This window comes from Apium graveolens, chromosome 8 (genome assembly GCF_009905375.1).
Source record: "Apium graveolens cultivar Ventura chromosome 8, ASM990537v1, whole genome shotgun sequence".
Classification (NCBI taxonomy): Eukaryota; Viridiplantae; Streptophyta; class Magnoliopsida; order Apiales; family Apiaceae; genus Apium; species Apium graveolens.
The window spans coordinates 232856511-232870199 of NC_133654.1; the positions used below are offsets into that span (position 1 = coordinate 232856511).

The 13689-nt window shown below is 38.9% G+C and overlaps 2 protein-coding genes across 2 annotated transcripts; one reads left to right on the forward strand and one right to left on the reverse strand.

Annotated features, from left to right (window-relative positions):
• The first annotated feature begins 4078 nt into the window (after positions 1-4078).
• On the forward strand, positions 4079-5383 carry LOC141680442 (uncharacterized). Its single transcript, XM_074486668.1, has 2 exons — positions 4079-4126; positions 4880-5383. Exons 1-2 carry the CDS (start codon positions 4079-4081, stop codon positions 5381-5383), a joined length of 552 nt encoding a protein of 183 aa, XP_074342769.1.
• Positions 5384-6526: 1143 nt separating this feature from the next.
• On the reverse strand, positions 6527-13400 carry LOC141677239 (cullin-1-like). Its single transcript, XM_074483067.1, has 20 exons — positions 13248-13400; positions 12623-12780; positions 12376-12475; positions 11242-11427; positions 11019-11066; positions 10729-10932; positions 10565-10642; positions 10213-10302; positions 10043-10123; positions 9865-9927; positions 8925-8960; positions 8761-8847; positions 8517-8666; positions 8384-8439; positions 8182-8302; positions 7936-8097; positions 7679-7822; positions 7379-7597; positions 7124-7291; positions 6527-6935 (listed from the first exon to the last, which is right to left on the reverse strand). The coding sequence occupies exons 2-20, from the start codon at positions 12754-12756 to the stop codon at positions 6834-6836; spliced, it is 2229 nt and encodes a 742-aa protein (XP_074339168.1). The 5' UTR covers positions 12757-12780; positions 13248-13400; the 3' UTR covers positions 6527-6833.
• Between the last annotated feature and the right edge of the window lie 289 nt (positions 13401-13689).

Genomic DNA, 13689 nt, shown 5'->3' on the forward strand with positions numbered 1-13689 from the left:
GCCCGCGCCCTTAAAGTAGTTCAGATAAAATTGCATGAGTAAACATAAGACGCGTTCCTAAGCAGGAGGCGCGTCCTGTTTTTTTTCCTGGTCCTTTGCAGGAGAAGGCTGAGGTTGTACTTCCTGAGGCTGAGCTTGGTGTGGAGAAGGAGCAGGGGTTGCGCCATCTTCTTCTAGGCCAAGGAAGATCCTCTTGTTTTTTATGGAATCCGCAGCTCTGATCTTGAAGTCATTTACCCATTTCTGGGTATCTTCATCAAACTTGGGGAAACAATACCCTGGGTCATTTGTAATAAACCCAGAGCACCATTCCTCGAACCCAGCTGTGAAACCATTCTGATAGACTAGTTTCCTCTCATCTTTCTCTCCATGCAGTCTGTCATCGTTCAGAGTGTCAATCTCTAGCTGCATGGTGGAATTTAAAGTGATTGCACTCTCCATCGCTTTCTCCATAGAGGAGACATTACCTTCCAGCACAGCTTTCTCCCCCTCAAGACTCGTCCTGTCCTCCTGCAGGCGCTTGATCTCGGCATCTTTCTCTTGGCCAAGCAAGTTGATGTACTTTTCCAATAATTTGATCTTGTCTTCAGCTTGGGTTTTAGCAGTGTCAGTAACGGCAAGACGCGCCCTGAGTCTAGCAGCCATGTTGGCACTTTGTCTGGCGTGCAAATGAAGCTCAGCTGTAGCCCTCACCATGGCTTCTTCTGTCTGTTCCTCGGTCCTGAACGTCCAGCCTCGAACTTCATCTTCAGTGAAGTAACCAGCTGAGAACGCGCCCAGATATCGGAGAACAAAGGATTGTTCATCTGGCACTATTTTCTGACGCTTTGAGGGCGCGTCCTCCTTCTCAGGGATGTCCAGCACCGTAGTGTCAATGATTTTTGGTGGAGGGGAAGGAGTCACAACAGGGGTAGGGTTCTTAACCTTTGGATCAGGCTTCACAGGGGCCTGTTTCCTGGCTCTCAGCTTCTTGGAAGCCCCAATGGCAAATCCCTTGGGAAGGGAAGTCATATATGTGACATGAACAAAGAAAAAGGATTAGTCATGGATAGCAGAACGCGTCCTAATAGCAAGACGCGTCAAAAGAATAATATAAAGGCATGGAGATATGTTAAGTAAATGTATGCAAAGACAGGAAGAATGCATATATGACGCATCCAAAACATATGACGTGTCCTATGTAGAGGACACAACAGCTATAGCATGGATTATGAGAATAGTATAAGTGACAAACAAACAATAAAAGAGGACGCGCCCCAGGGATAAGACGCGTCCAAAGCCGTAAATTAGGATAGGGGAAACATCTACAAGTTAGATTAAGGTTATGCATGTAAGAGAAAGGGCGAACATAAGCATGACGCGTCATGAACGAAGGACGCGTCCAAATGATTCTTACCTTGTTCTAGATCCACTTGTCTACTAATGTCCAGTTGGACAAGTTCTGTTATATTGAGTCCTCTAGCTTTCTCAGAAGCAGTTAGGACAGGTTTGCCATTGTAAAAATCACGGTATTTATAAATGGAACCAACCCTTGCAGACAAAGCCCCAATCTTTTTGAGATTAGCCTCTGTGATCATATCCTTGAGGTAAAAATGCTTCTCAGCATACTTCAACACCTTCTCTGCTCTCTTTCTCTTTCTTCCTGTCATCTCTTTCTGGGTTCTTTTATCTAAGAAAGAGAAATGAAGGTTACAAAAGGAAAAAAGAGAAAGATTACGAAAGAGAAGACGCGCCCTGTAGGAGAGGACGCGTCATTGTACTTACTTGGCTCTAAGTTGAAACGAATGCGAGTCCTTTTGACATCATAGATATAGAAAAATGGCTCCTTCCAGTCTCATTCATGACTGATCTTGCCTTCATTAAATTCCTTATTGTTCAACCATTTGTTGACAACCAGGAAGTGGTAGTCAGGGATAGATTTTCTGATGCTGAAAAAATAACTGAATTCTTTCATGGAGGGCGCGCCCAACTCTAAGTTGTGGTACATGATGTATAAGGCCCAGGCCAGTTTGTATGAGTTGGGAGATAGTTGAATAGGGGAAACATCATACCACTTCAGTATTTTCTTGATATATTTGTGCAAGGGCACGCCCACACCCAGAGAGATGAGTTTTGGAGTTAGGACCATCCTTGGAATTCTCAGATTTTCTACATTAAAGATATGGGGCCTCATCATCCTAAGAGGACGCGCCCGGATCCCCTCCATATCGTAGTATTTCATGTTCCAGCCAATCTCCAATTCAGTGGTTGTGGAACTCATGCCAACACAGGCCAATTTATTTTCTCTTTTCCGCCAAACGTTCTTTTTTGTCTCAGGAAGGTCCTCGAGTTCCTTCCAGTCAAAATCAAGTTCCACGTCTTCTGGTTCCCAATGTTCGAGTGGAGTGTCAGATTTTTGGGGAGAAATGGGATATTTCTCGGGATCAGGAGCCCTTTGTTTAAAATCACCTTCACTATGAGGGGACGCGCCCTGAAAGGGTGACGTGTCCTGAGAAGGAGACGCGCCCTCGTCAGAAACAATCATGCGGGAGGGCTGTTGACTGGTTGTTGGGATGATTTCATCATCAGTCCAATCTTCAATAGCCCTCTGGAATTGAGAATTGGAGTTCTTTTACGTTTTGATCTTTCCTTTCCCATCCTAGAGATTATGGGGACATGATCCATAGAGTCGGAGCTGGAATCTGACATTATTGAAATCTTTGATTTGAGGGATTTTTGCTTCAAGGAAGGATCCCGTCCTGTGAAATTCAGGGAGCTCGGGTTTGAAAGAGATGGAATATGGGGAGTAAATCCCAAGGCATTTGTTGAGAATTTTGAATGGATGGAAAGGTGATTAGGATGACGCGTCCTCCAGTTCAAAAAAGAAAGAAGATCTTGAGGACGCGTCCATGTTTATAAGAAAATATGTACTGAAAATATGTAAAAGGAGACAAGGGAGAAGAAATGATGGTAACGACGCGTCCTAAAATTCTATCGAAGGAAACGTACTAAGGTGACGTGTCCTAGGTGGACAATGCGTCTAAACAACGGTTGGTTGAGAACTCAGAATAGAGATAAAAGTAAGTAGGGCGTGCCCTGACGGGAAGACGCGTCCAATATGGTTGCAATGCAGTGGAATTTTAATCGACTATAATCGATTTGGGGGGAATTCTCTAAAAACCTAAAAACATGTAATTAGAGAATCAAAAGAGCGAAATATGATGTTTTTACATAGACATACACTCATACATACAGAGGAAAATGAAGAACAGTAAAGTAAAAACAAGGCATATGAACAGTCTTTTGCTTATTACGGTGGGATTACTCGACCAAATAAAGAAATAAAAGATGATTTACGTACCTCGTAAGTTTGGGGTTTGATTAAGCTAGATAAATTGATTAATGGGCGGTTGAATCGTCGGAGTTTTTGACCAAAAGTTTAAGCGGCGGCGATGACGGTTTCCTGAGAGATAAAAGAGGAGAGTGACAATGATGTGATGTGATTAGGGTATTTATAGAAAAGTAGGTGGATGACGTGTGCACCAGCTGTTACGCAACAGTTAGTTGTAACCTTGGGCGTGTCTTGGTGTTAGGACGCGTACTAATGTTTTTGCAATGGGGCAATCCAATTGTTTTCAACGGCAAATGGAATTTGGGGGGTAGTTGTTATACCCAAAATTTGGCATTGGATTGACTCGGGTCAAATGCGGATTAAGTACGGTCAAACCCGGTATTGCGTTGTAAAAGGTGAGGACGCGTCCAGGCACAGAGGACGCGCCCAATCTAGAGGAGACGTTTTATGGAGGATGGTCTGATAATAAGGAAGTTTGGGAGCGCATGATTAGGGTAGAACGCGCCCAAGCGTTGTGGACGCATCCACCATGGTGAAAGTATTTGGCGAATGTGGTCTTTTGGCAATGGAAGCTGGAGGACGCGCCCGTCCTGCTTAGGACGCGTCCTGTCACTATGGCATACTGTGAGAAGCGGTCGTTGAGGAAACAATACAGGTTTTATGGAAGTTAAGGCGCGCCCAATGCTGAGGACGCGTCCTGTGTTTGGTCTATACACTCTCAATGGTGACCTCAAGACAAAAGTATACATGGAAAGGAGGAATGGATGGTTATCTTTACTAACGTATTTGTTGCAGGTACTATTTGAAGGATTCCCTCCTTGAAACGGTCAAGGAGGGGGATTTCCGTGAAAAGCTTGAAGGCCTCCAGGGGTATGCCTGATGATTGAAGGCCTCCTCCTGTATTCAACGGGTGTCCTCGTTGAGGATGCGGGGTTAATATTGGTGTGTGCTTTGGGAACTCTGTTCTTGTATTCAAAGGATGTCCTCGTTGGAGAACTTTGGAGTCATCCTGCACTTTGCACCCAAGAGCTTGGGATCACCTGTCCGGTTATCTGGTGGGTTATCCTCAATCGGGGGACAGGGATGCGTCCAGTACTTGGGGTGAACCGTGGGTATACCTGCGTCCGTAAATCAAGGGAAATAGCTGTAGCGGAGTGTTATCCTTGCGCAGGGAGATGCACTATCCGTGAAGTTCTGCGATTACGGACGAGTCTTGGGCCTTCGCGGTTGGGCCTCATAGTTGGACATTCCTAAAGCTAGCGGAAGATGGATTTTGGATGGGCTTCTACCGGGTCTAGGAATAAGAAGTCTAAGCCTACTAGATTTCTTGTTCCACAAGAACTACGTCAGGCTTGATCCCTATATAAAGGGTACGTAGGCACATTGAGAGGGTAAGAAGTTGAGAGCTAATAAGAGAGCCACCATTTACTCTGATCAATCTCAGCCTAAAACAACCACAAACTACCACAAACCGCTTGATTTTCCGGCAAAAAACCACCGTCATAGATCTTAATTCTAGTGAAAAACCTCAATCTTTGTTGTTATCAGATTCCTCCGTCAACAGCTGCCGCTAATTCAAAGAGACGGGATGATTCCTACGAAGTTGATGACTTGGTGTACTTGAAATTGCAACCGTATCAGCAGAAATCTCTCGCGAGACGACCATTTGAGAAACTAGCAGCCATATTTTATGGTCCTTTTCACATTTCGCAGAAAATAGGAAAGGTTGACTATCGTTTAGAGTTGCCAAGTGATGTGAAAATACACCCGGTGTTTCATATTTCTCAGTTAAAGAGATCTGTTAGCACCATGCCATATTCAGGTCCGTTGCCACCTCAAATGATTGCTGATTTAGAATTGAGGGTGGAGCCTGAAGAATTACTGGAAGTGCGACAAGTCAAGGACGGGTCAGCAACCAAATTGGAAGTACTCATTAAGTGGAAGGTGTTCCCTTATTCGAAGCAACATGGGAGGATCCTACAATTATCAACAATCAATTTCCAGCATTCCACCTTGAGGACAAGGTGGTTTTTTGGGGAGGGAGTAACGTGATGCACAGGAGTACCAAACCTCTGTTGACATTCACGTAAACAATTTAAGGGCGAGTAAAAGCACAAGACAACTCAGGGGCAAAAGAGTAAAAACAGGGATAGAAAAGGAGAGAGAAGTCAAGGGTTAAGTCGAAGGGACGACAGCTCATATAGGCACAAGCAGACTGCTAGGGTTTTCTTATCATATATTTTTCTTAGTTGTGACTTCAGACTAGAGGTGGCCACTTGTGCGGGTTTGAACCGCACATTCGGGACCGGCTCGTACGGAAATCCGATTTTATTCGGCCCGAAACGACCCGGCCCGAACCCGCACAGCTCGTTGAAACAGGAGTGCCGGTTACGAATCAGAAAGTTGATATTCGGACCCGGACCGGCCCGCACATGAACCGCACGACCAAGTGGAACTGCACGGACCGGCCCGCACAACCCGCCTGACTCGCGGGTTTCATATGAAATGATAGTTAGTTGTTTCATTTTATTTCTTCATACTGTTTACATATATTAATATGAACATTGTTATTTTATTTTTGAAGTTAACAAAACATCTACATGGGAGCATACACATACTTATATTATATTGTAATAATAAGATTAGAAATTAAGTAATTTAGTAAATAAAAAATGAAAGTTACTAAGAATTAAAAATTTATTTAAAATAAAAGTAATTTGGTAAAAATGAATTAAACAAATATTTGTAATAAATAATTAAAATTGTAGCCAAAAATCGAAAAACAATCAAGCAACTCGTTCAACCCGCGCGACTCGGCCCGCACGCTCGCACAAGCCCTTGAGCTCGCGAGTCACAGTGCCAATACGGTTTTCTCTTTTCATACTCGAACCCGGCCCGGCCCGACTCGTTTCCCCAGCGTGCCGGTTCAGTGTCCAAAATTAACGTACTCGACCTGTAGTCAGCCCGGCCCGGACCGCACGAATGGCCACCACTACTTCAGACTATGGAGAGCACTGGCCTCACGAATGCCAGATCTATACGTCTTTTGTTTCAGTAGTTTAATTGAGTTGTTAAACAATTGTCTGTAATATATCGCGAGTCCAGAAGCACTTGATTTAGTATCATCGAGTATAATACACACCGATGGCTACAAAAGTTCATACCCTAAGATATGATATATAACGAACTCAAAGAAAAAGTCAAAAACAACATATCATTGGTGCAACATGCTATATTCACCTTGTAGCACTGAGTAATCATTAACATACATAGGAGTTCTTTCAACATCAAACATAGTACTAGACTATTCTCAGTCGCCTAATGTTTAGGGATAAAAATATACAAGAACTCTCAACATTTTAGTTTCCTGAGCAATTGTCAAAAAAACACCGTGTATCCCTAACATATATAGCCCGCTCACTAATTTGTGCTGGTAAATGGAACGGCTACCAGCCACACTGAGTTGAATTATATATTTTGTTGGGATTTTAACTTCATGAAATCATGCCAGATATCTAAATAGGTTGGCATTGTCCTTGTCTCTTTCCAAATAATCACGTGTAATAAGATCTTCAATCCTCTTCTTGATTGCTTTCACATCAGGCTGCACATTCACATTTAAAAATGTCATTGTGGTTAAAAAAATGAGGGCAGTGAAGGATTAAAAAATAAGCAGGGAACTAGAAAATGTTATTTGCAGAGCAAATTGAATTATTAGAATTATACAATTCATGTTCACATAAGAGGGTTTAGTTCATTCTACTCTGTTGAGGAATAGGTGTTGGAACTTACCTTAAACATGCGTCCCAACTGCTCAACACACTCCATAACCAACTGCTGGTAGCCTAAGACTTTACGGCTCTTCATTATGCGGACAATAGAGGCGTCAATGGCGTATCGCCTGTCCTTGTCAACATCCTCTATCACCTTTTTCTTCTCATCAACTGGAGGCAGTGGAATCTGCATCCACACAAAGCAAATTACAAACCTCTATAGCATGACAGCGGAATTTGACTTAAAGAGTCCAACATGAAACAGATCCCATACCTTGATTCTCCTCATTTTGTCAGTAAACTTTGAATTGAACTCGAAGTAATCAGTTGGGGAAATTGTTTTGGTGTTTGGCTCCTTGGTAAGAATTTTATACTTTGCACATGAAAGAGAATGAAGCAGGCGAACAACATCATCATCAGACAAATTCAACTGACTCATGATTTCTTGATAACTCAATCTATCAGAAGAATTGAAAAGCAGAAGAGCAGAGGCCTAAGGGAAAAAAATATATCAGATGGATCCTACAAAATAATATCATAATATTAATAATATATAATTTGTAAGACATGTAACCTGGTAAGTCGTGACAATCAACTCAATAGTTTTGGGTTCAAACTTTCCAAGTACATTACAAGTACCCAGAGAATAAATCCATGTGAGTTTCCTGTGTTTCGTTTTTGTCTGATAAAATTCTTTAAATACTTCAACGCACTTGACCTGATTCATAGGTTTCAAAAAATAAAATGTCAGTAACAAGTTGCGACCAGTCCACCACTAGAGAAGAAATTATTCACACTGATCGTACTTAAGAATGATATCTAGAATTTTACCATCTCAGCGGGGAGGTTAAGATCAAAAGACTTGTAACTTGGCCAGAAACCAGTAGTTAGAACTGTAACAGTCAAGTCAATGCCAGGATTGACATTTGGATTATTTGCCAAGTACTCCTCGAAGCTAGATTGATTTTCCTTTGCTAAAGTCAAATCTGTGACCTGGAATGATGAGAAGAAGATTATTTTAGAATCCAAAGTAATTTGTAACACATATCATCCACCAAAATAGAGTACGATAATTACCATTCCCTCCATCTTAGAAGTAAATTGACCACCACACTGCTGCTTAAGTTTGGTCAAAATACTTCGCTCATGCTCATCATTAGCACTCTTGTCGAAAAGAAGCCTCCGCGCAAGCTTTTTTCTGCCATCAACCATTATAAGAATGAGACCAAATTTTTTTATATCCAGGCAACCAAAACTGAAACATTATTTTGAGAGTTACCTATAAAATTCAGCAAACAAATCCTTATCGCTAATGTAAGCAAGCAGCTTTACCACCTGAAATATAAGAAAAAATAGTCTGCAACAATTTAATTTTTTCAATCACACAACTCATAGTTGACAAAGAAACATACCTTCTCAAGTGTTTCTTCAATAGCTTCATCACTTAATTTCTCAGTACCACCCTTTTTGAGGATGTTATCACAGAAAGTAGCAAGTAGTTCGGCATTAGAGCTTCCAGCAACACCCTTGTTGCAGAAAATTTCAAAGGCCTCCTTCAGAGCCTAGAAAGAAATGACCAATATTACAAAAGAAAACAACCTCATAATGCAGTTACAGGATTATTATCTTTGCGGAAGAACTTGAAAATAATCATACCTTGTGAAAGAGAGTATGGTTTGTAAAGCAATCATTCACATAAGTAAGGTACTTATCGTGCAATTCAATTACTTTCCTGACAAAAACCTGAAAATTCCAAATTTCAGTCAGTGAGCATATGGCAAACATCTCAACCATGGAAAAAGTAAAACATTCAACAATACCTGCTCTTGTTGACCAACTATATCTCTCTTCTCTGCCTGTTTAGAGGTATATCTTAGTCAAAAATCAATGGAAAATAATACATAGTTCCTCAAGAAAATGCATAATAAGTAAATTTCTTTGTAAATGCTAAAATACCTCAAATCATGATTTACGAATAAGGAAAAGTACTCAAAATGACATGACATATTACTATGTTTGCATCCAAATGTAGACCATGTATATACAAAATACTTCTTGAAAAGTGTGCTAAGATTAGACACTTTCTTTAAGTATACAGATCCTCGGACACCCAAATGCAAAACAACATTTGAAAACTAGATTCTAAGAGGCACATTGTATAGAAATTGTAAATAGATGTGCACTTGTTCAAAATGGAAATAAAATAATCTAATAGTATCCGCATAGCTACACTAAAAGCATCTCCAGTAAATTTAGATTCATCCTACTCAAAGTTTAAAACATAAACTAAGATCATTGATAACAGATACTGTAAAACTATATCATCACCAACAGATCCAAGCAATAATATCTACAAAAACTGGAATCACTTATTAACACTTTTGATTGTAAATTTATTGGGCTTCTATGACAAAATCAGAATTTCTAAAACTTCTGCTACAAGTTCTCAAAATTAATGTATACATACACACATATATACATATTATATATTCAATAATAACACCCTCCAAAAGAAATAAGACAAACTCTTTCTACAAGGTGCTTATATCCAGCACACGTGACTAATAATATGGTACCATAATTTTTTTTCTTTCCCTTTAGTTATAACTAGAATTTCTTATACAGAAAATTCTCTATTAGTCGCATACTCACATAAATCAACAGTTAGAATGAGTTTAGAAAAATCCATTAACAGTCTAGCAAGATTTATTTCGAAGAATTTACATACACTACTACTACACATCCAAAGAAAGGACCAACCTTCTTGTTGCTTGCTGCATCCTCTGCTTGTTTCACCAATGTTGTTCCTTCATTTGTAACATGCTGTATCAAGAAACAAAAAACAATGACAAACCTTCAGGTAAGGTTCACTATAACTGCGTACACTTTGCTGAAACCTCACTTAAACTAAATTAAATCACTGTTTAAGCTTACTAACCTGCTTGAAAATGTTTGAAATCGGATCTAAGCCTTTAGGTATCTTGGAAAAGAGTCTGTACATCCTAGACAAATCCTCGACCTAAACATTGAAAAAATAATAAGTGCACCTAGCAATACACATATCATACAAACCCCCTCCAAAGCTTAACCATTAAGTCCTGGGAGTACCTTGTCATCCCTAAGCAATGCATGACAACCAGAATGCTCCTTCTCAAGCAATTGGGTTTCGTATACAGATAACAGCTCATTTTGGACTTTCTGGAATAGCATTAATGATTATAGAGGTTAATCAAAATAACAAACATATCAAAAAAGTTTTTAAAAATGTGAAAAAATTCAGGAAACACGGGTTCATTGCATTTGAAGCAATAAGCTTACAATAACAACTTCCGTTTTCTTAGACTTACATAAATATACATACATATATACATACATACTGATACATATATATATGTGTGTGTGTATATATATACAGATATATGGCTAGTGATTCCTAAGAAATTGGCTAAGAGAATCATACCTCAAGCAGCTTTGGTTCGCTACTGAAATGTAGGTAGTGAGAGACCCTGTCTTTCTCACGTCTCAAACACTCTTCTGCCTGAGGAAGCAAGAATTACATTTAATTATCGCATACATTTACATATGAAAGAATATTTGTAATTTTTGGGGGGAAACAATGCTTACCTTTAACATATAATCAGGGCAAGAATCTTCTAGGATCCAGTTTGAAGCTTTTCGAGAATAGTAATCAGCAGTATCTTTCAGCATGAATGCTTCGAAGTCATTCTCATACTGATCCATTTGACTCATTCCTATTTCTACAAATATATCTAAAACATTCTTTAATAAAGCCCGGTCAATCTGTTCCCCCTCACGCTCTTGATCAATCTGCATGACACATAACCATGTAACCTCAACTAAACAAACTAAAACTGATAAACCAGTGACCACGAGACAGAAAGAACAAACTATACCAGAGATATGACAGCATCCTTCACTTTCCCTTTCAACTCTTGATAAACCTGCAACATGGACGAAGATATAGAAATTTTAAAAACTTCAAAACTTTTTATTACCATTTGCTTTATCTAAATGCATCAGAAATATTAACAATCAAGTACAACACACTTTCACCGAAAGTATGTCAACCAACATAAGAATTAAGAGCTGAAAACAAAAGCGTCAAACTGCAGTTACCAGATCACGAAAGCATGTTAGTCCAACTTCATTAAGTCCAGGAAGTGACCTCCGGGCAATGAAGTACCGATCAAGATAGTGAAAGAATCGAGAAAGCCACCTGACCATGACTTTATGGTTTGCCCATCTTTTGACAAGCTCCCTCAACATAAACTCATCATGCTTCTCTCTTAAAGAAGGCAATACCTGGATCAGAAACGAATATTTTAAGTTTACCATAAATGAAAAATTAAAAAAAAATGACTTGACTAGCTAATTAAGCCATCGAGTCTTTAATTATGGTCTTAAGCAAAAAGAAAGGCATGCTAATTTATACGGGTAAAAGGGTCTATAAGGACACATTGTGCTCCAATACAAGTCAAGAATTGCAGTGTTGACGAGGCTGACGAAATATGAGAGGGCAAAGGGGTCTATAAGGACACATTGTGTCAAGAACTGGAGTGTCAAAGAGGCCGAGGGAATATAGGAGGGCAAGGATTAACACTAGGGGAACTTCCTTAGCATTATCGACCTCAACCTTCATGAAAGGGTGAACATAAAAAGAAAGGGGGCTGCGATTATTACATTTACACATTAACACTGATGTCATAGCAGGAAAAAATTCACTGCAATGATACTAGTTATTTACTACTCTCTAATATTGTGTTTATCATTAGCTCAATCCTGCATTCCTTTGCAAGATGATAAGCTTTCTGAATTTTCTCCCCACCTATCTCCATAAATGCATGTGTAGTTTCATATTAAAAGATTTCATATCTGATTCAATAACTTGAACTGCGGAGTTTCTTCTCAAGATAAGTAAAAAGCTACTAAAGCCTAACAGAAGACTTTGTTCCATATACTGACCTCACAAGAGAATTAGGACTCAAAACACCTTGCATAAAATAAAGATAACAATTTTTAATAAACGAAATTAATGATGCATTCACACAAACTTAAATTTGTACAGGTAAATGTAGTTTGCATTAAACAAAGTAAGATTGGCATTCACACTTTCATACAATCATGCCATACATATAACACGAGTTTTAAATGTACTTAAAAAGCAAAATATCAATCATGTTTTCATAACTACAATAAGGAGCATCACAACTACTTGATACAGTAATTGCCTATAATTAGGTAATAACTTACAGTTGAGGTTATGTACTCCTGGAAGGCCTCACGGTATTTGTCATACAGCTGCTGAGAATAATCATGTGGAGGCTTCTGGGTACACATATTATAGATGGTTCTGTCCACAAAAGAAAAACCAATATAATTTAAATATAACAAGAACATCTAACCAGAAGAGCACAATATAATATAGGAGTACATACACACACAGCACAGCACACACACGCACACTAAATATTGAATACAGGTAAGGCTATAAACATACGTGTACAGCATCATGTAGTCTTCGGAGCTAAACTGCGGCTCCGGAAGACCTTCAAGAATCCTCTTGAGCTTCGTGATCCCTCTCTGCATAAACTCCCATCCATGGTCCAAATCAACAGTCTTCCGATCATTCATTGTGCCCAAATTACAACTCAAAATCTAAAATTCATAAAAAAAATCACATTACATCAGTTTAAATCACAAACAATCCAGAAACCCCTATCAATACATCATTACTTCATTCCACAACACTCACAAACCAAAACATAAACCCTAGGTCCCTCAATCAAAAATCTCAATAATCAAATATCGAAAACAACGCAACAACAACTTCAATCAGAACTAATTCAATCGAAACGTATCATCAATAACATAATCATTGCATATATTAACCCTAAGCATTCAATCGGAAGTAAATACATACATATACGAACACAAAAACACACACAAACGCACATATACGATCACCACGCATATATAATCAAGTAACCAACCATAATCTCAAGCAATAGAGTAATTGGAAGTAATTCAATCGGAACTATATGCATATATGTTTGATTATACACAAACGCACATACAAATATAAATAAGAATTATATACGAGAGAGAGAGAGAGAGAGATCTACCTGTAAAGCGAGGATGATAAAAACCTAGAATCGAAGAAGAAGGGGGAGATTGATGAGTCTTTTTATTTTCCAACTCTAATTGTGCGTTTTCTATATATAATAATCCCAATCACTTTTTATTATTGTAATTGCCTGTATGTACAATTGCATTTATAGGTCTCCCTCCCAAGTCTCCCGTATAGTATATCGCAAGTTTCGGTTAGACTTCTTAGGAATTTATTTAATTATCACAATTATTTATTTATGATCTTTTGGCAAAAAAATAAATTATTCATGATCTATTACAAAAATAAATTTATTTATGATTATGGATATTAACTGATAAGAGCATTTCCAAGAGTAATATCTAAAATTGTTAGTTAAATAATAATTATCTAAAAATTTGTTAAATTTGTAAGAGTTTTTACTCCAATGATAGTAGTTATAATGATTAGCTATAAGT

Bases quoted from the DNA above. Each gene is read 5' to 3' on its own strand.
- LOC141680442 (XM_074486668.1), top strand. From the start codon at position 4,079: ATGGAAAGGAGGAATGGATGGTTATCTTTACTAACGTATTTGTTGCAG. The intron at 4,127-4,879 runs GTACTATTTGAA...TGTTGTTATCAG, and splicing joins TACTAACGTATTTGTTGCAG to ATTCCTCCGTCAACAGCTGC.
- LOC141677239 (XM_074483067.1), bottom strand. From the start codon at position 12,756: ATGAATGATCGGAAGACTGTTGATTTGGACCATGGATGGGAGTTTATG. The intron at 10,303-10,564 runs GTATGATTCTCT...ATGCTATTCCAG, and splicing joins GCGAACCAAAGCTGCTTGAG to AAAGTCCAAAATGAGCTGTT. The intron at 8,303-8,383 runs GTAACTCTCAAA...GGTTGATGGCAG, and splicing joins TTGTTTGCTGAATTTTATAG to AAAAAAGCTTGCGCGGAGGC.